We start from the raw sequence: 26,637 nt of genomic DNA on the forward strand, positions 1-26,637 counted from the left end.
TCTCTCTCTCTTTCTCTCTCTCTCTCTCTGCTGACTGGAAATGCATTGTGGCCAGCTGCCCCATGTGCCTGCTGCCATAACCTGCTGCTATGATGGGCTGTGCCTGGAACTGTGAGCCACAATAAACCCTTCCATTTCTGATATACTAGGTGGTGAGGATTTGTGAGTTTGGTTTTAAGCTAAACGTTGCATGGGGTCTGAATTTTTTGTTTTGTACTTTAAGCTTTCTATTCTGTATATGGTTACCTAACTAGCAAAGCATTGTAAATGGAAGGAGATATAAAAATGCTTTAGAGCTCTCATAAAACAACAAAATTATTGATGACTACTGGACATAGTAAGTCTTCAACAAATAAGAAAATTATTACAATACCAACAATGCACAATAATAATGATAGCCAAGTGCATAATATGTTGGTGTAATTTCCACTAACCCTCATACCAGCCTTTGAGGTTGGCACTACTTTTAGACACACTTTGAAGAAATGGAGTATGATGGCTAGTTTTAACTTGCCACAACCTTGAATCACCTGAGAAGAAAGCCTGGATGAAAAATGTTCTAGTCAAGTTGGCCTGTATTCACATCTGTGGGGATTAGTTTGGGTTGTTAATTGACATAGGGAGACTCAGCCCATAGTGGGTGGCACCATTCCCCAGGCTGGGGTCTTGAACCATATACGATAAGATAAAACCAAGCATAAGCAAGCAGGCAGCATGAGTGTATCCTTTCTCTCTGACCTTGACAATAGATGTGATGTGACTAAGTTATGTTCATGCCTTGACTTCCCCTCAATGATAGACTGCATCCTGGAATTGTAAAACAAACAACCCCTTTCCTCCCCATTGCTGCTTTCGGTCAGGGCATTTTATCATAGCAACAGAAATGAAGCTAGAATGCTGAGAGTGAAGGAGAGAACAAGCAAGGTAATCTGTTAAGATGCAGCCTCAAGAGTTAAGCTGTTTCGGACGAGCATGGTGGTGTAGACCTATGGTGCCAGCACTCAGGGGCTGAGGTGAAAAGATAACAAGTTCAAGGCTAGCCTGGGCTACATAATGAGACTGTGTTTAAAAAAGGAAGGAAAGGAAGGAAGGAAGGGAGGAAGGAAAGAAGGAAGGAAAGAAGGAAAGAAGGAAAAAGAAAGAGAAGAAAAATAGAAAAAAGGAGGAGTTGGATTCAGATTATTTCACGCACAAAGATCCTACCCAGGTAGCCTTTTCATACCCATGACCATGGTAGCTACCACCTGGACTCACACAGACACATAATCTCTAGGTAATCTCTAGATGGAAAACAGTCCTTTGATCTTGGAATTTCTGAGGTAGGGTACTGTCCTTCCCTGGGACCATGAACTCTGTGGTACAAACTTTCAAATAAATGCCTTACCTCCTCCCTCTTCTCCCAAGCCCTTCAAAGACCAATTTTCAGGCCATTGACTCTGGAGCATGGATATTGTCTCGGGAGCAGTGGGACTCCTGGAGGCACGCGACAATAAAGCAAATAGGGCCACTGTGACTTGAGCAGTAATTGTACTCAGAGCCAGGGCTCCCAAGGCACAGCTTCTTCCTGGGACTGTGATGGGCGCTTTCTCCGGGCTGCCTTAGCTCTTTCAGGCCACCGGGGTGCCATTTGATGCACAGAGCCAATCATTCCCTGAATGGCACCACAGAGACCCCAAAGAGTTAAAGCGGCTTCCAAAAGGCCTTATTTTTTTCCCAAACTGGGACTTGCATGCTGAGAAAATATTGCTCAATATTTTTTTTAAAAAAAATCTTTTATTTACTAACATTATCTAAGCTGCATCATCATGCCTCGTGGCTGTCCCTTCTCTTCTCAGGCAAGAAAGGAAACAATGCTATGATCTCCAAGGGGAAATAAACAAAGACAGAAGCTCGAGAGGAGATGGGAAGAAACCTCAGCTACTCAGGACAAAAAGTGTGGTCGGCTTTCCTGCCTGACCATGATATTATTACTCTCACTGCGGTCTGGGAAGTTGGCCTTTGAATTTCAACCATTCCTGGGGCTTTTCATGAGACTTCCTGCTTAGTGTGACACTGTGGACAACCTCCTTTATAAATTAAAAACAAAAGTAAAAGTGGTATGGCAAAGCTTCTGTTGAAGTAACAAAGCTGCAGTTTCCCTGAGGTGAGAGTAAACCAGGGTCAGTCTTCAATGCCAAGCAGAGCAGACTCAGGAGTGAGCAGCGACAGACGTGGACATTCTGTATCTCTTCTGGAAATCACACTAGAAAAGAATTGTTGCTTAGTTCTGCTATTATATTCAGGGGTACTTATCTTTCTTTCAGCACCAGAAGATCTACTTTTAAAATGACCATATCTAATGATACAAAGTCTATTGGACTGGTAGTTAGCTTAAGAATGAACATAGTGGACATGAACACATGTGTGCATGGTACACACACACACACACACACACACACACACACACACACAGGGAGGTAGGATGTGAATGAGAAGGAGAATAACCATATTCCTGTCACTCAGGACTGTCTAATCTTCCTGCTACTTGGCAGCAACTCTCTACATTTGAGGATCTCAGCATTCCAACTGGCAGGAAGGAAGCAGCCGCAGGAGGCTCCTGAGTCCTGTGCCTAGGAATGTTTGCCCTCCCAACTCTTCCAGCCAAGCCACCAAAATTCTCCTAGAGTCAAGAAGAAGGTTGTGATAAATGTGGAACCCAACAGACACATCTATAATACAACTCCCACACCTATGGCTCAGGGATCATTGAGGAAGATGGGAATGAAAGATTGTGAATGAAATGAATGAAAGATTATTAATATAATATATATATATTAAATTGGTATATCAAAGCTTTTGCTGAAACAAAAAAAATGATGTGTGTGTGTGTGTATGTGTGTGTGTGTGTGTGTGTGTGTGTGTGTGTGTATGTGTGTAAAACAACTAATAATGAAAAATAAGACCATAAATCTGAAAGTTCAAGGAGGGGGTATATGGAAGATTATGCAGAGAAACAAAAACAGGGGAAATGATGTAATTATAATCTCACAAGTCAAAAGAAATATTTTTTAAAAGAAAAAGGAACATAGACCTTCCTTCTCACATGGAGGATGAGAAACTAACTATTCACAGAATCCCCAGGCCACCACATCCACAGATCTCCCTTTTCTCCAATGTTCCTCTCCAGTTCCATACACGGAGGAATTTTGCAATCACTTCTGGGTCCTCTCTGTCTTGCTTCCTGCTTTTCTCAAAGCACAAATTCTAAGAACAGTCTTAATCAATGAGACCTACCACATTAGCTCTCCTCGTATCTGTTACCACAGAGTTTCTTTGCATGACCTGGAATGCTGCCTGTCTACTGAAGCAAATTTAGCCCAAGACCCAAACACATACATGCTTTCTCCAAACATGCTTCTTCCTCCAGCATGAGATCCTAGGATGGGGAAAGCTCTCAGAATCTAAAGCCCGCAGTTCTACACAAAGAACAGCAGTCTTCACAACATTGCTCTCTCTGTGTGCCATAGAAGTTACTGGCTCTATGCTGCTTCTTATGTGATCGAATAACACCTCTTCCCTGCCCTCGCCACCCTGGAGTCAGATGCCCAGACATCGTATGTCCAGGGCGTGATAATCATTTTGTCACCAAGGGAAAAATAATGTCCTAGCAAGCAAAGTTGTTGCATCATGAGTCATTATGGGAAATGAAAAAAGAAAAGCAGATATGCCCTACCCTAAAAACTCAAGCACTGAGCAAAGGAGCCTAGTGGTTAGCAATACTGGCTTCATGAAGGTTTTCCACTTCAGTTCTGCTTCCCAACTAACAATTGGATGACCTTGGGCAGGTTGCTCAACATCTGCAGACCTCTATTTCCCCACTTTCAGACTTGGTATTAATGTAGCTTCATATCAATACCAACAGGGTTACATTGAAGACCTGTAAACACATAGCAGAATGCCTGGTCAGGCAGAGCTTGCTGAGTGTTATTTAGGTCTCGTCTATGACAGCGTCTGTTCAGATGACATCACAACACAATCCTAAAGGTTGTCCTTCTGTCCCCGCTAAGTGTTTGAACCTGGAGCACCACTTTCCTTCAGGTGCCTTTTGTTTCTATTCGGGTTTACATCCCAATAAACCCACTGTAGATGAAAATATACCAAACATAGCTAGCCTCCTGAGCATGCACTGCATCGGTTGCTTAGCTGTGGTACGTAGGCCAACCAAGAGTTGGGACTCACAGCCTCGGTCTAGCTGAGTGAGAGAGGATAATACCAGACACTGACAGACATGGAGAAAAGCAGCATTTTAAATCTAACATCCAGTTTCACCTGACCACACACTACTTTGCACATAAAGCTGAAACATCTTAAGTCAAACCATGGTAAGTCTGTGGTCATATTTGTATAGTTTGGGTAGTCCTACTTAAAGGCTGATGAGATTGTTTGAATAGATTTCACCCTCATAAACTCATTTGTTTGAGTGCTTGGCCTATGGGGAGTGGCACTATTAGAAGGTGTGGCCCTGTTGGAGTAGATGTGGCCTTATTGAAGAAAGTATGTCACATGGGGGTGGGCTTTGAGGTCTCCTCCTAGGTTCAGGCTCCACCCAGTGTGGAAGAGCCCTGTCCTGCTGGCTTCCTGTGGGAGATAGTCACTCTTGGCAGCCTGTAGATCAAGATGTAGAACTCTCAGCTTATCCAGCACCTTGCCTACCTGGATGCTGCCATGCTTCCCACCATAATGATTAGGACTGAACTTCTGAAACTGCAAGCCAGCCCCAATTAAATGTTTGCTTTTACAAGAGTTGCCTTGGTCACAGACAGCAATAAAATACCTAACTAAGACAACAGAACAAGATGATACTAAGAGAAAAGCAAGAGAGCAGCCTTGAGGAAGAGTTGACCCTAGGCCAAGATTGAGGTACTGTTGACTTCAGTGTGGCTGAGAATGCTTCTTCCTTAGCACTGGAGACATGAGCCCTGACCACAGGGAAGAGCCTAGGGTCCTAGAGGTGAACTTCATTTCTGACTCATCCCTCAGGCCAGCCCTTCTCAGAATCCCAGACCCTTAGGGTCTCCTGTAGATCTCCCAAAATGGTAACTAAAATCTTGCCTGGGTTTGTGACTCTTCTGCCAGTGTCAAGAGTAACGATGCTAAAGCATGTATGACTGCTAACCTTCACCACACCTTAACCTCCACAAGGCTCACCCCTTCTCTGTTAGTCTGACTGGCAAAGAAGCTGCTCCAGTCAGGCATGACCCCACACCTCAGGAAATACTCCTTTCCAAGCAGGAGCAACTCAAATGCACATGTGTACATTGCCTCCATTCAAAGAACATTCTAGATCACATTATTTTTCCTTGGTCCCAAAATGAAGTCAAGTTCAGACATTCCACTTCCTTCAACAAAGGAAATGAGGACTCATTTATGTATACTTGAGAGTTTCAACTCTCTGGGTGCTGATGTTATCATAGCTACCTTTTTTAAAAAAAAAGAATTGAAAATGTGATTTTTATATTGCTCATAAGCCATGTTGTTTATGGAGCTTTATGACAGCTCATGAATAAAACTGAGGCAAGTCTTCTCTGGGCTCATCCAAGACCTCTTGTGTTGGTATTCACACCACCAACTCTATTTTTAGCCATCTGTCAAGTGTTCTCGAAGCATTACATCAGCCTATGGTGCTGAAGAGCGGCAGGATCCCCACATTAACTACGGCATGTGTTTCCAGATAGCTAGAAACGAGGCTTCTGTGTGACCTCACCAGAAATAACACAGCTAAAATACACATTTTACTAAATGCCCAGGCATGTACATCAAACATGCTGTATCCCACAAATAGTTGCTAAAACCTTATGTGCCAAACAAAAATAAAATAAAATTTGGGATTCTGACCTTTAGGAACAGGGGGAGAAGGCTCAGCAAGTTCTTCCGACGTTCTTCTGGGTTCTTGTGTATTAGCTGCTGATATTCCAGGAATTTCTGTTCAAGCATGTCCCAGAGGACAGTGGGGCCAGGAGACTGCCCTTCTAGTGAAAAACTGGGCTTCACAGCAGGGGATTGTCCTTCATTTTGGAAACCTGGGTCCTCGGGTCTGTCCTCAGCCTCCATCGTTGGCAAAGCAGATCTGAATCCAGAACAAAGAACTCAAAATGAAAAGTCCTGCTATGCCACTTCCTGATAACTGATTGGGAGAAAAGTCCAACATTATTCAGTTCAGCTTCCGGACGTGTCTTAAGTGTCAGAAACCTACTGAAATGAGGAAGGGTTATCCAAATGAGACCTAGACTTAGATGTGATTAACACGTAGAATTAACAGTACCACATGTTCCAGGCAGTGTGTAGTAGTCAGTAGACAGATTGTATACTGTGACACTGAATGAGGGATCCTCTCTGCAGATACCTAAGGAGACCCAGAGGCCCAGAGGCATAAGACGAATATACATCAGGCTGTTGTTAAAGCCTGAGGGCTACTTCAAGCTGATCCTCTTCTAAGAGACTGCAGCAATTCAAGAGACATGCAAATATCTGAGCGGTAAAGTCATGAGATTCTTTTAAAAGTCTGGGAGGCTGGAGAGATGGTTCACAAGATAACAGCACTTGCTGCTTTTGCAGAGGATCCAGGCTTGGTTCCCAGCACCCATATGGCAGGTTGCAAGCATTGGTAATTCCAGTTCCAGAGGGTCCTATACCCTCTGTAGTTCTCTGCGGACAACAGGCACATGTGTGCATATACATACATTCAGACAAAGTTCTTTTTTGTGTTGTTTTTTTGTTTTTTTTGAGACAGTGTTTCTCTGTGTTGTCCTGGTTGTCCTGGTATTTACTGTGTAGACCAGGCTGGCCTCGAACTCAGAAATCCACCTGCCTCTGCCTCCCAAGTGCTGGGATTAAAGGCGTGTGCCACCACCACCCGGCTCAGACAACATTCTTTTTTTTTTTTTTTTAATTATTTATGAACCTTTTTTTTATTTACATGTAAATTTCTCCATTCCCAGTTTCCCCTCCAAAAAACAAAGAAACAAACAAAAACAACCAAAACAAACCCCTGTTGCCTCCCACTTCCCCATGCCTGCCACCCTGCCCTCTCCCACTTTCTGGCCCTGGCATTCCCCTACACTGGGGCACAGAACCTTCACAGGGCCGAGGTCCTCTCCTCCTATTGATGATTGAATTTGCAATCCTCTACTATACATTCTTATACACATAAAATAAGATAAATCTTTTAAAAATAATTTTAAGTCATAGGCATTTTATAAATAATGTTAACTAAGATATAATTTATATAAGACACAACTCACCGATTACCTTTTCTAAGTTAAAGGCCATATATGTTATACACACACACACACACACACACACACACACACACACACACACACACATATAAATGGAATGTATATGTGTGTATATACACATTTATGGCATTTTAACAATCCTTTAAGTAGTTAAGTAGCATAAGTATAGCTAAGTATGGCCTTATGCAAACACCTGTTCTCCCAGTGGGAAGGTGAGGGAAAGGATTGCAAATTCAAAGCCATCCTGAGTCATATAGTGAGTTATATGGATGCCTAAACTACATAGCAAGACCCAGCCTCAGAAAGAGAGACAGAGAGAATGAAAACCAGATATACAACCATCACCATTAGTAATTTCTAAAATTTTTTACAGGCATACAATCTACTATATTTAGGCATGCAATCTATATTTATAGGCATGCAATCTATATATATAAACTGTAATGTCTACAATTTAAGTCAGAAAGGATAAGTTCCCTATTTGCTGTCAGCACTGTTTGCTTTGCAGTCAATATTTTTGGAGGACTGTGTCTTCAAAATGACCATTGAGTCCCTATGCTTGCTGGAGCCCCTCTGTAAGTGCACACAGGAACAAGCTATGAAAGCCAGCACCCTCAAGTCAGCACACAGAAGAACAAGAGCCTTTGGGGTGGAAGCAGCTATTGCCAGTTCTCCTGCTAGGTGTGCCTGCCCCAGAAGTTACTTTTGTCTGTGTCCTTGACTGTTCATTGTCAATCATTCCAGGGGAGATGTGACTGGTTCACAGTACAGCACAGACCTGTGGTTCATTTGCCTGAAGTGAAACCCACTCCAAATAGAGATCAAAAATATCTAGGCTTCCTGCATAAATATCTCCCCAAACTCAACATTACCATGTCAGAATCCATCCTGAACTCAAACTCAAAGGCATGTCAGTTACACTTGACTATCCAAGAGAAAGGGGATTAGACTCTTGTTCTTGTATTTCCTGGCATCACTAAACATCCTCCAGAACATCCTAACCTTGCTTAGTTACAAATCTGTGAATCCCCAGCAACACGGTGTCTTCCGACAGAAACACGCAGCTGTGCATTTGTCAAGTCTGTGTCCTCCAGCTGCCACCTCATTGCAAAGTGGTGTTGTGTGTGCATCTACTTGACAGCTCTCGAAGCAGCAGAAGGCTAACTCACTCTCAGCCTCTGGTTCAGCACACAGTGCTGTAGGGGACTAACCATGCAGACTGCATAGCACGGTATGGCATTGGTATACATCAGAAAGCAGCAGAATTGAGTGAAGAACCTATGTACTAATAAACAGGCATGGGGCACACTCCCTCCAGCGGGCACTGAGTCTCCTCCCAGACCTCACAGCCAACCACCCTGGATTGGATCACCCTGTATTCTAGTAATTGACAATGCCTTTAAACTGAGGGCTGTTTTGCTGTCATGTTCATGTCTCTCTGGACTCCTGGTAGGAGCATCTTCCCTGTGCCTTTTGGCCCTCTAGCTCCTCCTTCACGAGCTGACTACTCATAATCTTTGCTTGTGTGTCTGTGTCTTCTTGATTTCCAAGAGTATATTATAGAAGATGGTCTGGTTTGTTTCAAAAATTGTACTTACAATCAAGAAGATCAGTCAGTAAAGTGCTTGGGCTGAGATCCTAGTTTCTATCTCCAGAATACATATAAATAGCCAGGCATGATAGCTCACACTATTAATCCCTAAAAATGGGAATTGGAGATAGGTGGAGCTCTGTGCCAGCATAGCCTGCTCAGCAAGCTCCAATTCAATTAGAGACCCTGTCTCAAAAAGACATGATGGGGCCTGAAGAGATGGCTCAGTGATGAATAACACTTGCTGCTTTTAAAGGGAGCCCACTTTAGATCATAGCACCCACATAACTGCTAAGACCCTTCAATGACTTCAGTTTTAGGGGCTCTAAGCACACATGCAATACACATACATATGTGGAAAATACACATAAAAATACATGCACATAAAAAAGTAAAAATAAATAAGTCTTTTATTTTTAAAAAATGATGAATAGCTCCTGAAAAAAGAAACTGAAGTCTGACCTCTAACCTCCACACAAACCCACAAGCACCCATACACACACAGGCATGCATACAAGTATACACATACAACACACAAACACACACAAAAAAAAAGTGCAAGTATCTTTTTGGATATTCTTCTTATAAACTGCTTCATAATTTTTTGTCTTACTACACTGACTCTTTTCCAATTCCCTGAACATCTATCTCCACAGAGGCTGAATGTAGGGGCATGGCAGTCTTTGAGCTCACAGATAAGAACTAGGGGAAGCTGGCATGTAAGCACACAGGGTTCTTCCTTCAGGAAAAGGAACGCAATATCTGTTATCCACCCAGAAGCAGGTGAGCAGATACACTCTCTAGCCTGGCGATTTTTGCTCTAGCTGTGTGGCTAGAGACTTTTCTGGCACCAGATCCTCCCCCAGACCCTTATCATAAAGTTGTTTTTCTCAATGAATCTATGAAACCTATCTATCTGCATTTAGCTGATTTTATTCCTCAGGGGGATTTACATAAGCTTTATTGTGCATGTGAAATTGAATCAATTGTTACTGGAATAGTTTTCACCAAATTGTGCTGTGCTTACATATGCCTAAAATAAAACTACTCAGGCTCAAATTCCAGAAGTTTAAACCAACACCAGTTACTGAACCATTTTGAATCAAACTGCCTTCTTGGATCTCACAGATCATCTGTCTGCTGGCTGTGAAGGTCACAGAGACTGTCATAGCTGAAGAGTGATGTTCATCACTTATTTAATAATGCCACACACTTAGGCCAACTACTCACCATTACAGACAGTCTTCATTATCTAAACAAGGAACCATATGCTTTTCCAAATTTATAAAAAAGGAAACAGCCAGTTCTAAAAGTCAGCAAGTGTTGCAGGCCTTCGGTCCTGTTCTCAGCACAGGGGCACCACTGGGCCCAGGAGCACACTGTCTTGGATAACCCAGTTATTTTATTAGCCAGTGTTCATTTTACAAAGTTGGGGCTTTCCCTCTGACATCTTTACGCATGTGCATAGCACACTTTGATCTTTTCACCCCTGTATTTCCTCTTGTCTCCCACTTTGCCAATACCATTGACTTCAAGTCCTGCTGACTTTACAAGCACAACAGACAGAAAACAAACATCTCCCTGTAGTTTCTGGCTGTGTGTGTACTTCAAAGCGAGGAGCTGTGGGTGCCATCTATCTAGCCTGTACTCTCAGAGCCCTCCATAGATGCTATTCTGCTGTCAGATCCCAGTATGTCCTTGCTTCTTGCTTCCTTGTGGGGGGTCTCAGCTACTTTTCATGGCCTTATCCACAAGGAAACATATCTAAGGAGTATTAGGCTTAAACATAATGTGTTCTTAGCTAAGTACATGAAATAATGCTTGAGCCAATGAAGGAATCAGATTCCATGTTGATTGTGCAACACATACACACACACATGCACACTCACATGCACACACACACACTCCTCCTGTGTCCCTTTTTGGAACATGTTCTTTTTAATCAGTCTAAGATTTCCACGTGCTTTCCCCAAACACCGAGAGACACTCAAATTGCTACGCCTCCAGAGCTGCAGCGTATCCAGAATAGAGCCACCCAACACACAGTCCTACTGAGCACGGCTACTATCCTATAAACCAGTTATGCTGGGGTCACACTCATGGAGTCTGCCATCCGGCACGTTCAGAGCACCTCATCTGGGGAATAAAGAGCTGAGAGACAAGGCCTGCAGGTTGGAAAAGAACATGTGTGCCTGGTGGGTATGATGATGGTCACCTTTAGTCACAGCACTCAGGAGACAGAGGCAGAAGGATCTCTGTGAGTTAAAGGTCACCCTGATCTACCTAGCATGTTCTAGGGTAGCCAAGGCTCCAAAGTGAGACTGACCCAATCTAGAAACAAAAATGGCAAACAATGTAGGATGTGGGGTTTAACAAGCAGCAGACATTGTGTGTGTCCTGTCCCCTCTGGGTGAAGAAGCTGAACTGAAACACTTGACTCACATTGGTAGGAACACACCAAGACAGTGGAGAAACAGAAGTGTCTAACAAATACGGATCCATGAAATGAGCTTCTGACTCAGATGTAGAGCTGTGGCCATAGCCCTCTGCCTCCTGGCCCTTACCTGTGTCTGATTCAGTTCTGTTTATCAGGGGAAGGAAAACCAGAAGGTTGGTCAGAGTAACAACCCTCAAGAAGAAACCACCCTAATGGTCTCTTCACCAAGAAGCAAGTGCCATAGGTAAATTCCCATATTGATTCCTACCTAGAGAGAAAAGGAATCAGTTTGGGGAGAAGGCCACTGGAGGAGTCTCTGGAGACACAGCTAGAACAAGGTATTTACCTTGCACACAACATTCAAAGCTTTATTTGTTTCTCTCTTTAATTTTAGAAGGGGGGCCATCTGCACAGAAAGTACAATGTTTAAAGGGGTGCTAGAAATAATATGCTCATGCAATTTAAAAAAAATAAATAAAACACTTGCATTTCCTGCCTCTTGCCCTGCAAGCTGCCATCTTGGACAGACATCTGGATCCTATGAAAACTTCTGAGTTGCTGGTATTGTGCTGCTAAAGAAACATTCCGAGGGCTGGGGAAATGGATCAATCAGATGGCCTGCCACACAGACAGGAGGACCCAGGGTCCCATCCTAGCATCCACGTAGAAGCCAAAGTAGCAGTGCACATCTGTAACCCCAGTGCTGGGACGATGGATAGCAGTAGACCTCTGGAGCTCATTGGGGAGCCAGCAGAGCCCAAGCAATGAGTTCCAGTTTCAATGAAATATCCTATCTCAAAGCAAACAGTAGTGAGCAGTCAAGAAAGACACCCAATGTCAACCATTGATTTCCATGCACACGTGTGTATACACCCACCCTCACATATACATACACCCAAAAACGAGAGAGATTGGGAGATTTTTATTGCCATTCTTGAATTTCTATTGAGTTACAGGCAGGTAAACCTTTACCAGATGTGAGATGTGATTTACCATCCTTTGGCACTAAGATGCTCCAGGAAAAGCTAGCCTAAAGCAGTGGTTCTCAACCTTCCTAGCACTGTGACTCTTCAGTACAATTCCTTGAGTTGTGGTGACACCCAGCTATAAGATTATTTTCATTGCTACTTCAGAACAGTATATTTGCTACTGTTATGAAGGCAAATACCTGACACAACCCCCGTGGGGGTCACAACCCTCAGGTTGAGAACCACCAGTCTAGCACTGGAAGTCATGTGAAGCTATCCCAAGGGTAGGCTAGAGGGGACCCTGAGCTTCACTCCACAACACAGGAAGGCCTGGAGATGAAATGATGACTGCATGAAATGGAAGATAAAGTCTTTCGTGCCTGTGACTCTGTTTCTAGTTTGAAAACCCCTTGAACAGAGATACTACACATATCATAGGCATCATATATTGTATGTGTCAACGTATGTGTGTACTGATATATTACTACATATATCACAGGTCTCCCCAGAGCTAAGGAAGCCTATAGACCAGGAGCTACAGAGAAGAGCAGCTGCCCACGTGTGTCTGCTTTTCTTTCTACTCATCTAGTGAGTTCTCCACACGAATCTGTGTCACGGGCTTTACACAATCAAACAGACTTCGCTCTCTACAAAGCACAGAATGCCCTTCCCTTCCTTTCTGTAAAGATGAGGACACAAGGGGTTCACTTTGACACTAAGCAGCATCCCTGGGTGTGCTTATACAGCCCGTTCCTTCTCAAAGACATATGAAATCTCTTCCAACCTGAGAATTCAGGAACATTTGCCACATTGTGGCAGGCATTGATCAAAAGGGTAATGGGAAATAAGTTACAGGTTGATAAATGACAAACTCTGGGTAGAACCGACGTCTCTAAAAGATAAGGAGCACAAAATGAGCCCCCATAATAAGACCAGAGAATAGGAGAAAGGCGGCATGGGAGAACACAAGGAGAATTTGCAGTGTAGGCAAGAACCTCAGAATTCCTGGAAAATGTGGTCCAGGGCCTAGAGCAGCATGGCTCTCTATTAGTCTGGAGCCTGAGCTATCTGCAGGGCTTACAGGAGCATGCTAGGCTTGCATACTGAGCTAGGAGCTCCCCTAGGCCTCTTCTGCCCCTGTTGTGAAGCCCAGGCATCAGCTCCTAAGTCCAGTATGCACTCACTGTCCAAAACACACCCATTTCTTTTGCCCAAAGCTTCAGGCAACACCAGAATCCTTCATTCTGCAGTGTGATTATTTAATTAGTCTTTTAGGGTCCAGCCCCAAAGCAAGTTAAAATGTCCCAGTCTCACCCAAGACCCCACTTTTCTCCAACATCACCTCCTCCTGGCCTGGCCACTAGGTCTGTCAGGTCTCCAGATTTTCTCCCAGCAAGGAGCTGATCTTGACGGATGTCACGAAGCCATGTACAAGTGAGTCTGAGAGTTCACCAAGGCAGGGCTGGATGTAAAGATTAAAGAAAATGGGCAACACCATTTTCTATAGTCCCCCAGACTATAAACCGATATCAGGGGACACATCAGAAGTTAATGGAACAAATGGCCATACCAAAGAGCAGAGCGGGGAAGCAAGGCAAGAGGATCTCAGGGGTGATGCTTAAGGGTTCTGAACATCTAGGGTCTCACATGGAACAAGGCAAGGACCAGGTCACCACAGGACTTGACCTCTCAGATGACTCCATAAGACACCTTGGTGCTTCCCCTCACCCCTGCAGGTAACAAGAATTCCCACTTCCAAGCCAAGTGACATATGTACCTTGGAAGAGAATGGTAGAGCAAGGACCCTGCAATCTGCTTCATAGGCCTCAGAAGAGGGATGTAGTTCAGGTTGTTCCCAGAAGCTCTGGAATTCCCCTAAAGATTAAGTAGGCCACCCTTGTCAGGAACCAGACAGGTCTGCAGAAAGCTATAAAGACTGAAGACTTCCTTTTTCTAATCCCAGACCTAATGCACTTAAGGCCAGCATACACACCTCTGTGGGTTTTGCAACAGCAGCTGAACACAGGAACTCGCTGTATCCTGCAGAGGGGCTGGGTTTGTATCTTGGTATGTGTATCAACTTCCACATTGCAAACATGGCCGAGGACTGGTTCCCTGGCTGAGACCTTGACACTTAGCTATGGCACAAGCTAGGAACAACTCAATGACAATAGATTCAGCTCCCAACCATTAGCCTCTTCACCAGAGAAACTGACATGTTGCTTAGCCTCACTGAGTCTTACAAAACATTGCCTCAGATCTTCCAACAGAGTGGCCGATATTCTCTAAACACAGAATATCTATTAGTCAAGGATCATTGTTCCGATTGTGTGGAGGGCAGTGCAAGACTGAGAATTCTTGACTCCAGAGGGGAATTGATGGATCTGAAACCAAACTGCTAACAAGCATCAGGATCAAAGGTAAACCCATGTGCCAGTGAGGATGTAGCTCCTCTTACCATTAAGCCTATAGCCCCCTCCCCCACCTTCACTCCAGGCTGGCTTGGTACAGTAGTCAACCATTGAAAGAATATGCCTGGGACCTCCTAAGATACTCTTGACAGTTGCATTGCAGGGATTCCCAGGCTGAACCTTCAAAGTTGTTACCAAATGTTGTTCACCCCAGATAAGACCACAGTTAAGCAGGCTCTGTACAAGAACCCCACTCCCTCCAGTGGCCCCAGCACATTTAGCACTAGTCACTGCCTTGCAGCCTATGCCAATGGACTAAACTCTACTTGCCAGACTCTGTATGGTGAGTTATTGGATTACTGGTCATGGAAGGAGCACCATCATCTAAATACACACCTCAAAGTCCAGTGTCATAGATGTTGGGCAAAGACATGCCTGCCTGAGGATGTGGAGAGACCTGTGGTCCAGCCTGAGCAGAGCTTGGAGATCTGAAAAGGCTGCTCTGAGTGCCATGATGGACTCTGTAAGACTAGGATGCATGTCTGAGGCAAGACGACAGGCGATCCAGGCAGTGTGAGCATTTGAGAACATGTTCTGATTCTCAGGAGGAAACCAGAGCAGAGGAGGCCTGTAGTGGAGAGGGCCATGCATAGACTGAGAATGCCTAGCTGACAGGCCCTAGTCCCATAAGTCTTCTGTGGGGTGATCTCAGTAAAGAAAGAGCTAGGTATCTTACAGAAGCCTTCTGCTGGCTTCTGAGAATCCAGGCCCATTCTCCTACTGCTCACAGCCTCAGGAACAAGAGTCAGGGAAAGTGGTGCTCAGACACAAAGCCGGAAGTAGCCTTGGGAAGAGGGCAGAGTCTACTCTGAGGGGCCAAGAGAAGGAACTGTCAGTCTGGGGTGATGTGGGGTTGGTAAGACATTAGGAGATAGGAGAAGAGGCTCTGAAGAATCAAGAGCAGTAGTAAGCCACATGGACCTGTGTTGGGGAAATTGAAAGAATGTGGAGTGGTTGGAATTTGAACGCCCATAGGTGTAAATGTCTAAATGTTTCCCCAGGTAGCAGAACTATTTGGGAAGGATTATGAAGTGTGGCCTTGTTAGAGGAGGTGTGTCACTTTGGGTGGGTTTTAAGGTTTCAAAAGCCCACTCCACTCTCAGTAATCTCTCTCTCCCTTTTTCCCTCTCCCTCTCCCCCTACCCTCTTCTCACCCACACCCACCCCTCTGCCTCCTCCTTGTAGCTCACATGTGAGCTCTTAGCTATTGTTCCAGGGCCATGCATGCCTGCCTGATGCCATGGTCATCATGGGCTCACCCTCTAAAGCTGTAAGTAAGCCCCAAGTTAAGTGTTTTCTTTTATAAGTTGTCTGGTGTCTCTTCACAGGGATAGAATAATGTCTATGGCAGCACAGGCGAGGCTGAAGTATGTATGCTGCTGTACAAATGTAAGTGCATAGGGTAGGTGTAGGGCAAAAAGTAGGAGCATGTCACACAGGTCTCTAGACTTTGCTGCCCCCATCTTACTTGTCACCCTCTGGAAGAAGCACAATTCGTATACCTCTGATGTGACCAGTCTGGGACCTTCCTCGATAACTTGGGTTGTTACACATTCATTCTGTTTAGCTTATTCAACATTCCATATAACTTGTTCAGAATTCAGGGTAAGAAAGGCTGAATGCTGAGGCATGCCTGGGAGTTCACATGTTTGACTTTTGAGAACTGAGTACCTCTTCATTCTCAGGGATCATGAAACACTGTAAAGTGTGCCCCAAACCACCCTGGGGAAACATCAAACATCACAAAACAAGAGCCAATCCACCACAGTCACTGGGAGTTCTAGCTTTCATGCTAAAAGAGACGGCTTCTCTATTGCACCAAGCAAACCTGGGCCCGAGGATGCTGCTTTCTCAAAACTCTTTGATGAGAAAAAGAGACACATGCTGATGCAACTTTTACCCATGATGCTTTCTTTGCCAAATATGGTGGGACTTCAGCCTTGGGCAGGGTCTCCCCACCTCTGTGATTCAGTTTCCCACCTGTAACACACCACCACACACCACCACATACCACCCCATCCCCCATAGCGCTTGAATAGATGTTCTCTAAGTAGCCGTTAGCCCGTGTGGGTCTGCTTTGCAAATAACTACTACTGGTTCCCAGACTTCAGCCTCTGAGAGCTGAACGATTGTTTAACCAGAATAAGCTTCCCATGAAAACTTGTTCATCTGCCGGGGATAGTCCTTAAACCAGACCTATTTTTTCTATGTGCCCAGGAGGTGTGAGAGTGGGACCCAGGAGAAACGGGAGGTGGCAAGGGACCCACACAGTGTTAACCAAGTGGATGTCTGCTTTTTCTGGGGTGTCTCCAGGCAGCTAGAGCCAGATGCTACACTGCCCATCAGTACTTACAGCCCTTCCCTCACTTTGTTATGGCAAACCTAGCTGCCTACAGTCTCCCACTCTACCCTATTCTGTCTATACATGGATCTATCATGTGCCTAAAATAGTCACTCAAATGTTTTCATGGCTTCCCATATCCTCCAGGAACACCCCCAAGCATTGAACCTAAGGCAATATTGACCCACTACCTTCCTTGTCTCATTTCTGCTGCCCCGAATGGAATCTGGCCAAAGGAACTGCTCATGCCTACCCATCATGCCCTTTACTCAGGATCCCCTGCAGCAGACTGCCCACAGCCATCCTCTAGACACTTGAGATAATCCCACCTTCTCCAGTCCCCAGCTCCTCACACCTGGAGTTACCACACTGACTGTGATATGAGGGGCTCCTTCAATTTCTTCCCTACTTCTCAGGACTCGTGAACAGAATTTCTTTCCAGGGATTCTATTTCTATCAATTATGAAACGTCACTGTGACATCAATTATGAAATATCACTGTGATTTCATTAACATGTTTTAGGGAACGAATCATATCAAGCCCATCAAAAAAAATCAATCTATTCAGGCATGTTAAGTTGTGCTTTCTTGGTATAAAAGCACTGTTTGGGGCAGGTGGTCAGGATATTCTTCTTGCTAAGAGATACAGTTATTCTACAGGGCACAGGTCTCCCTTCTTCTCTGCCAAGCACTGCCTGGGCATTCAGCTAGAATAAGTGCCACAGCCCACAGGTCCATGAAAGGAACCGCCCCTGCATGCTGATGGCACGATAGTGGCTCTGAAGTCCCTACCCACCCATCCTTGGTTGGAGGATGTCTTCTCCCCGAAGGTTTTGCAGTTCTCCTTACCATTGCCACCTAAGCAGCCCTACCTAATTCCTTCAGAGCTGCTAGATCCCGACCTTTACTTCCATCCCCCACTCCCACCCCAGCCTGAGGGAAAACCTCTGCCAAAGAATCCCTTTCCTCTTTTAAAAGGCATGTGTTCTCAAGGCAGAGACACAGGAGGGCAGAACTACAAAGCCTTTGACCCTGCCTAGGTTACATTGACCTAATCTCACCTGCTGCACCCGGGGCCTTGCTCTTTGATTCTATTTATGGTCCCGGGGAGCCAGGGACAGAGGTGTGGGCCCTGTGACACTGTGACCCCGGTAGACATTATTGATGCTACACATTTCAGCCAGCCTCCAGGACATGGCCCCCTCCCCATGTGTATTTACTCTTATTCATTATTGACTGAGTATCTCAAAGGTTTTTCAGATATATTTTATTAATTCTTTGAGAATTTCATACAACTTGTTTTGATTATGTTCACACCTCATGCCACTCTAATGTTCTGTCTATTTCTCTTATTTTTTTTTATAATCCATCTAGTCCAGTTCATGTTGCCCATATACTCCTGGATGTGGCATGACCCACTGGAGTGTGGCAGACTTACCAGAAGCCATACCCTTAAAGAAAACTGACTCTCTCTCCCCCAGGAACAATCATATGTCCATAGCTACTCAGGGGTCAGAGCTTATGGACATCACACACATGCAGCACAGACACGAGGCACAAACATGCCCACACACATGCTAAATTGCTCACTGGTTTTATCTTGTACCAGCAACTACAGCTGCTGCAGGCTCATGACTGCTGTACTCCTGTTGTATCCAGGAAACGCTGGCTGGCTCTGATCCTCCCAGACTTCTTACTCTTAGAATTCTTCTTCCCCCATTAGACAGTGATCCCTGAGCCTTGAGTATATGTAATAGAGATGTTCCATTTATGGGTAAACACTCCACAGACACTTGTGCCCTTCACTTTGATCAGCTGTTAGTTTCCCCATTAACCACCTCCACTGCACAAAAAAATCTGTATAATGAGATCATAAAATTCATAGGGAAACACAAAAGACCTCAAGTAGTCTGAACAATCCTGAGCAATAAAGATGCTGCTAGACAAATCCTTGATGTCAAGTTATTCTATAGAACAATGGTAAGCACACACACACACATATGCAGAGAGAGAGAGAGAGACAGAGAGACAGAGAGACAGAGAGAGATGGAGACAGAGATAGAGACAGACAGACAGACAGAGACAGACAGAGACAGAGATATTGACAGAGAGACAGAGATCAGTGGAATCGACTAGAGGACCCATAGGCAGCTCTATGTAATTACAGATAGCTGATCTTTAGAAGAAATGTCAAAAATACCACTGGAGAAAAGACAGCATCTTTAACAATTGTGCTGGAAAACCTGGATTTCAACCTGCAGAAAAATGAAACTATATCCTTACCTCTCCCCCTGCACAATTACACATGGATCAAATATCTCATTGTTAGACCTGGACCCTAAAACCTCTAGAAGGAAGAGTAGAGGGTGCATCGGGATATGGGTTCAGGTGGGGATTTTCTGAATAGGACCCAGCTGCCCAGGAAATGAGACCAGCAATCAGCAAGTATGAATATATGGAAGTCAAGCTCTTCTCTGCTGCAGTAGAAAGAGTTAAGTGACTGAAGAGGAAGCCGGGAGAATGGGAGGAAACCTCTGCCAGATGGACATCTAACAGGATTGCAGAAACAAAAAAAAAATTTTTTTTAAGCCCTAAACATCAAGAAAACAAACAGCTATATTAAACAGTGATCTGTGGAAGTGAACAGGGAATTCTCAGGCAAAATACAAATGGCTAAGAAATATTTTTAAAAGATCACTCAACTATCCATTATGGAATTTAATAAATAAATAAATAAATAAATAAATAAATAAATAAATAAATAAAAACTAGTCTGAGGCTTCATCTTGTCCCAGGCAGATGGCTAAAATTAAGAAAGCCAAAGACGAGTGCTAGAGAGGGTGGGGGGAGGGAAGGGAGCCCTTATTCACTGTTGGTGGGAGTTACAAACTGGGGCAATTACCATGAATATCAGTATAGAAGTCCCACCAAAATCAGGATAGATCTACAGCTGTACAACTTCCTAGGCATATACACAAAACTGTTTCCTGCTATGGAGACACAGGCTCATTCCTGTTCATCAGTGTTCTTGTCCCAGCAGCAAGGACACAGAAACAGCCTAGCAGTCCATCAACCAATGACTAGATAAAAGATTTCATTCGGGAGTAATGAAAACTGAAATTCTGAAATGTGCAGGCAAATGGTTGAGTAGGAAAGCGTTACACTAAATAAGGTCACGTTGACCCAGAAAGCTGAGCAGCATGTATTCTCACTCATATGTGGACCCTAGTGGCAAATCCTTCAATCTGTGCTTTGTATTTGAAGCACTTATAGAATCCAGGAAACTAGGAAGAAACTGTGGATGGTGGAGAGAGGGAAGAAAGGCCTTCAGGGAGGGCTACAGTATAGCTCTGAAGATTCGAAGAGGAAAGGTGGATATTGAAGAGGGAGACTTAAGGGGAGAGAGGGGTGGGAGGGAAAGGCAGGGGATGGACTGAGGAGGAATAATTAACCTTAAGGATGTCCTACATGTATTTAAAACTGACATTAAAGTATTATTTTAAAAATTGGTCAACAGGTATTTAGAAAGTTTTCTAATTGTGTTGAAATAAGAAACATGATAAAATGTACCTTGCATACTCTATTCCAATAGAAGCACAATGTATAATTGATAGGTAATATAGCTTAATTGTATAACTCCCTACATTATATCATAAACACATCACACATTGCTGTTTTTCTTAAGGCACCAGGCTGAATTCCCAGGAGACGCCCTCTTCCTTTTCCTGAGCTGCCTCCCCCATGACTTAGTATCCTCCTGCTCACACTCTTATAAGGGATGCTGGCAGACAGACCCTTCCCACAGGGACTTTGTTTCCTTCATGTCATCTGAGACTATGAATTCTTAAAGGATGGTCTGGATGATCATTTGACCAAAGTGAAGAGACGCTTCACAGTTCTGCCATGCGACTGTCGAGGATGTCTTAGCCCTTAGACCCTTTAGAGGTAGCACCATCCGATGCAAAGTACATGAGCTTTGAAGTCAAGTATGATGAGCATCAAATACCAGCTCAGTCACTGTCTCAGGAAAAAAGGCAAAAGGCTCTCTCTTTCTCTCCCTTCCTCCCTCCCCCTGTCTCTCCCTCCGAGCCTCTGTAGAATGGGGGTGAAGCTAATCTCCGTCTGGGGTTTAGATGAGTTCTAACCCACTGTCTGGTTACTGTGGGCCTTACTCCATTGTTAGCATCAATACTTTCTTTCTTAGAAGTGAGGCTGGCGGCTTTGCACTTCTCTGGCAAGTCCTTCACAGAAACCATGGGACAAGAATTATCCTGTCTCTGATAGGCACTAAGCAGTACAAATATAAACTAAACTAAGTGTGTAATTTGTACTTTATGGTAGCCACCATTTAAAAAAATTGATTAAATTCACTTTAAAATATGTTTCTCAGTAGGCTCTCTACACCTGCAAGTTCTACATCTGGAACAGAAAATAGTATAGGAAAATTTGCATCTGTAAATAGACATGTATAGACTTTCTTGTCATCACTCACTTATACAGTATAAGTTATGCAGTATAAGAACTATTTACATATCATTTGCAGTGCATTAGATATTTTAAGTATTCTTAAAGCCATTTAAAGTACATGGGAGGTATGGATAGGTTGTATGCAAATATTGTGACATTTTATGTAAATGATTTAAGCATCCTTGGTGTTTCGTATGGGTGGTAGATCCTAGAACCTTGCAGATGCTTGGTTATAGAATCACATGTCCGAAATAGTTTATTATTTGCCATTATTTTAACTGTTAATAAAACACTTCATATTTTGATGTTAATTCATAATATCATTGAATGTCAGTGTGCATCTCCAATGTATAGCACATCTCAATTTGGACCGGCCCACATTTTAAATATGGCATCTCTTGTATTTGGTAGTACAGATCTAGACCTTGAGATGCAAGACTTTGACATGTGCAGGAGCTTCAGATGAGACCAACAGCCAGAGACTTAGGAATATTATCTGGAAACATCATTCCATCTGGACATTTGTGCGTTGAACTTGGAGGAAGTTAACAAATGCAAAAGTGTTGCATTTCTTGTAATTAAGATGAGTGATGGCCCACCATGATGTAGCCAATGAACTCTGGAAGTTCCTCCCTCCTTCCTCTCCAGGTGGCCAAGCTGCCTTGTTTTCTTAATATGGACTGAAGCTGGGGCAGGGGTGGGGCCAACACTTGATTTTCAGACCCATGTCTGTCTCCACCTTCTTGTTCCTGAACCACCACTGCCTCCCACATCTTCATCTATGCCCTTGGCCCAGCTTTGAACTTGGCAACCCCAGTCTCCCTGACACTCTGAACTCAGCTCCCATTTGCCTTTCCTCCCACAATCTATACCTAGAAAGTATTCAAACCCCACTCTCAAAACAGTGTCCAGAATCTGACCACATGGTTTATCTGACACCCACAGATAAGAGCAGCTCTTGCTCCTGATCAAATAGATGCTTTTTGCAGCAGATACCATTACAGAAATCTACCACTGGTCAAAATGCAGAGAACAAGGGACAATGAAGTGCTCCCATGCCAACTGATACATCTACAACACAATCCCTAGGCTCAGGGGAAATCACACTATCTCCCCTCCTATCAGTTTGTGGCAAGCCGCCATCACCCCATCCTACAGTATTGCACAAGCTTCAAAGCCTTGCTTTTTCCTCCTTCCCATAAGCTCTTCTTCAGATAAGAGCCAAAGCAACTCCTTTAAACATGCCAGGGCATATCAACAATAGCACAAATATTTGTTTAATAACACTGAAATGGTATAAAATAAGAGCCAGGTAGAAGTTTATCTAGACAGTAGACATACTGCTTTTAAGAGAAAAAGTATAAAATTCTATTGTGATATTTTTAAATACCTAATTATATAGGGAGACAAACCATGCTTGCGAACTTAATGAGTTGTCTTCACAGAGACAAGACTTCTCCCTGAATTCTGTCTTCATTCGAACACGAGCTTTGCTCTTCTGTTGAGCTCCATAAACTGATTCTAAAATTTATATGAAAAAGCAAAATACTGAAAAAGAAAGAAAAATAGCAAATTTCTCTAGATATGAGGATTTATAATAAACAAACCTTCAGTAAGCAATGTCGCATAGGGCTTGGAATAACAGACAAATTGAGAAAACAGACATAAGCAGAAGTGTGGATGAATGAGCTTACTGCAGGGCTCTTGTGTAATGGTAGACCTTAGCATAAATGCAACTGAGAACCTTGGCCATCCATGTGGGGAAACCAATGAGCATTTCTAAGTGACCTGGAAGTGGAAGTGAGAGGACCTGGGGAAGAGGAGGGGACGGGGGTCGGGGGAAGAGTGAGGAGAAATCAGAATGTGACTGTGCTGAATGTTTGTGATTGACTCAGTGGAAGCATCCTTAGCATGGCACCAGAGAAGAAAGAGACACAGCGCCCGCCACAACACTGCAGAGATGCTCATCTAGGATAATGCTGCAACTCTGCAGAGATGCTCATCTAGGATAGCACTGCAACTCTGCAGAGATGCTCATCTAGGATAATGCTGCAACTCTGCAGAGATGCTCATCTAGGATAACGCTGCAACTCTGCAGAGATGCTCATCTGGAATTTTATATAAAGAAAAAGACATCTAAACTACTGTTGTTTTTTAAGATAATATGATTTCTTATTACATTCTAAACACTTATGTTAACACCCACAGATAAGAGCAGCTCTCGCTCCTCATCAAGGAGCTGCTTTTGCAGCAGATACCATTACAGAAATCTATCACTGGTCAAAATGCAGAGAACAAGGGACAATGAAGTGCTCCCATGCCAACTGATACATCTACGACACAATCCCTAGGCTCAGGGGAAACCACAAAAGAGAGAATGGGAAGAGTGTAAGAGCCAGAGGCCCAGGGTGCCTGTGCTGGATAGTGCCCCCTAGACACGATAAGGAAAACACACCAGGAGGCAAAGAGAGACACTCATACTAGAAACAGAGGGAGAGGGCTTTTGAAACCTTAAAACCCACCCCCAGTAACTCACCCTCTCCAACAAGGCCACACCTCCTAATCCTTCCCAAACATTTCCACCAATTAGAGATATATGAAAATATATGAGCCTAAGGAGGGTATTCTCGTTCAAACTACCAGGCATGTATTAAACAGGTTAGAGATATTGGAGGAATCAGAAATAAAAACAAGCGAACAATAATCCCAAAGCTGGGGCAAAGGGGCAGGCAGGCTAAAGATAATAAAATATTTTTTTTTATTTAAGGAAATAAACTCTTTCATGCCCATAGAAGTTCATACCAGACATCCAGGTTATAGAGACAGGAAAATCTTCCCACACTCTAGCCCACACCCATTTCTCTGGCTAGTCCCCAGCACACCCTTCACCACAAGGCACCACACTGGCCTCCAAGCCTTCCTGAAGGCTTTTCAGAGCAATTCTCAAAAACCACAGCACAGGCCTGGGCTCCTTCAGTGTCCTCCCTGCACATTGATCTCCAACCCACTTCATGTTACTGCACGGGTACCACAGGCCCCCGTCACTTACTTGTCCCTTTACCAGTTTTGAGTGTTCATTGAACAATTAAATGGATAAAAACACAGACAATTATATTTGAAATATTCCCTAGAAAGGTAGTACCTGATGCCCAGTTATCACTTCAGAAAGACTGGGACAAAGGACTAGGTTCTCGAAAGCTAGGTTTTCAGGGACAAAAGGATCAGTCCTCAGTGACCCAGATGTTGCTGTTTATGCAGAAACACTGGCATTCAAAGGTTGAGTGTGACAACTCAGGTGAAGAAATGCCATCTTAAGAGACTTCTACTTACCAGATCCTGGGGCAGGCAAGGGTGGGGCCAGCTAAGGACAACACCAGGTCTGCCTGGCCGCCCTGAAGGCCAGGGTGGGTGGTCCACCCTACAGAAGCTACACCAGGGCTGAGAGGGGAGTGTCTCAGTCAGTGTCCTGCTCTATACCTTGACAGAGGCACAAGCCAGAGTTAGCGTTCCCTGGCTGTGGTAGTCTCTCTTGTCTCAGCAGAGCTTAAAGACAGGACATAACCCGCGGTCAGAGAGTAAGGAATAAGCCTGGTCAGCTCGGTAAAGCTCACAAGTGACAAAGAAGGGACATAACCCGTGGTCAGAGAGTAAGGAATAATGCCAGGTCAGCTCAGTAAAGCTCACAAGTGACAAAGCCCTCCAGCGACAAATGTGGCACTGACCACAAGGACCTTCTTCACCGCTCACTTCCTGCCAGTCATCCCTCCTCTCTGCCACCCCAGATTCAGACTAAGTACTGATGGTCACACGTGCTCCACACTTGGCTTTGCAGGAGGCAGTGGGGTAGTCTACCACAACAAACAACCCCCAACTGGCTGATATCTCTTGTCCAAGAGCAGGAAGACCTACCTGGAGGGGTGGCAGTCAAAGCCTGCGGATGTCACATGATGTGGGTACTTCCATCCCCAGCCTCCAATGGCTCAGCTCAGGGGAACAGAACAAGACCTGGCCTCGCATGGCAGCCATCAGCAACAGTGTTTCATTATGAATCACTTGCTCCGGGTTTCTCTTCATTTCCTGGAGAAAGCAGAAGTGGGGAGTCAGCAGATGCCTGCCCTTCCCATCCTGAGCCAATGACAGAGCTGCTTCACCAATGACTGGCAGGACAACGCGGGTTTCACAAAAGGTCCCCTGGGACTGTGTGTTTGGTGGTCAAACAGAGCCAGGTGGGACCAAGGAACAGAAGGGAAAGTACAGCCTGGCACCCACATCTGAATTCTGTCTCTGTTGCTTACTAGCCGTGTGCCCAGCATGCTTACGTCCATGTGGCTCATCATCCTAACCCTCACCTCCCCAGTCCTAATTTCAAATCCCTAGGAACTGAATCTAAATGGCTTCCCTTCTCTAAATGGTTAAGGTATGGGAACAGATTGTGGAATACCAATATGGAAGAATGGCCCAGCAGAGTTCTTAGAGTCTCCACAGGATGGAGAAGACTGGATTGGAGCAGAAGCTTAGAGAAAGTCAGAAACATCTTCGTAGATAAGCCAGGCTCAGGGGGGCCTAGGGGAGACAAAGCCAAGGGCTAGGGGTTGCAGGAGTGTGAGGCTCAGAAATACACAAAGGAGAAAGTGGGGTGTTCTCCTGACGAGATGCTTTCATTCATATAGATGATGTTCTGCCCAGGTGACCCACAGGACCATGTGGGTCAGTAGAGGAAAGGGCAGGGTGCAGGCACGTACAAGAGCAGAGAGGAATCTCTGATTGGATGTTGCAGCTTCATGCCTTTACAACATGCATGTTCCCATAACTCCAACTTTTCCTATGGGGGGAAAAGTTTCACAGTTGGGCTCAGCAAACAACTCAGGCCTAGTGTAGAAGCCACCCAGTAGGAGAACAGAGAGACTCTTTCCAGAGGTAGGTAGGCATTGCCATGTGGAAGGAAAACACACTTAGGCTCTCCATAGTCAAAGTCATGAAAATCAAAAATAACGTTACCCAACGAGCAGTGGCCAATAAAAGAAACAAAGGGAACAACTTGATGCAACCTAAGCTAATGCTATATCAGAAAGCAACAGAAGTCAG

General features: G+C 44.4%; 1 protein-coding gene across 1 annotated transcript in view; it reads right to left on the reverse strand.

Annotated features, from left to right (window-relative positions):
- The window catches only part of Wdfy4 (WDFY family member 4), a 234,798-nt gene extending 209,172 nt beyond the window's left edge, over positions 1 to 25,626 (reverse strand). Inside the window, exons 1-2 of the mRNA XM_031361883.1 lie at positions 25,462 to 25,626; positions 5,875 to 6,106 (exon numbers count right to left, since the gene is read on the reverse strand). Coding sequence (XP_031217743.1) covers positions 5,875 to 6,090 — 216 coding nt within the window. The 5' untranslated portion in view covers positions 6,091 to 6,106; positions 25,462 to 25,626. The remainder of the gene's footprint in view (positions 1 to 5,874; positions 6,107 to 25,461) is intronic.
- Positions 25,627 to 26,637: the final 1,011 nt, after the last annotated feature.

This window comes from Mastomys coucha, unplaced genomic scaffold (assembly GCF_008632895.1).
Source record: "Mastomys coucha isolate ucsf_1 unplaced genomic scaffold, UCSF_Mcou_1 pScaffold9, whole genome shotgun sequence".
NCBI lineage: Eukaryota > Metazoa > Chordata > Mammalia > Rodentia > Muridae > Mastomys > Mastomys coucha.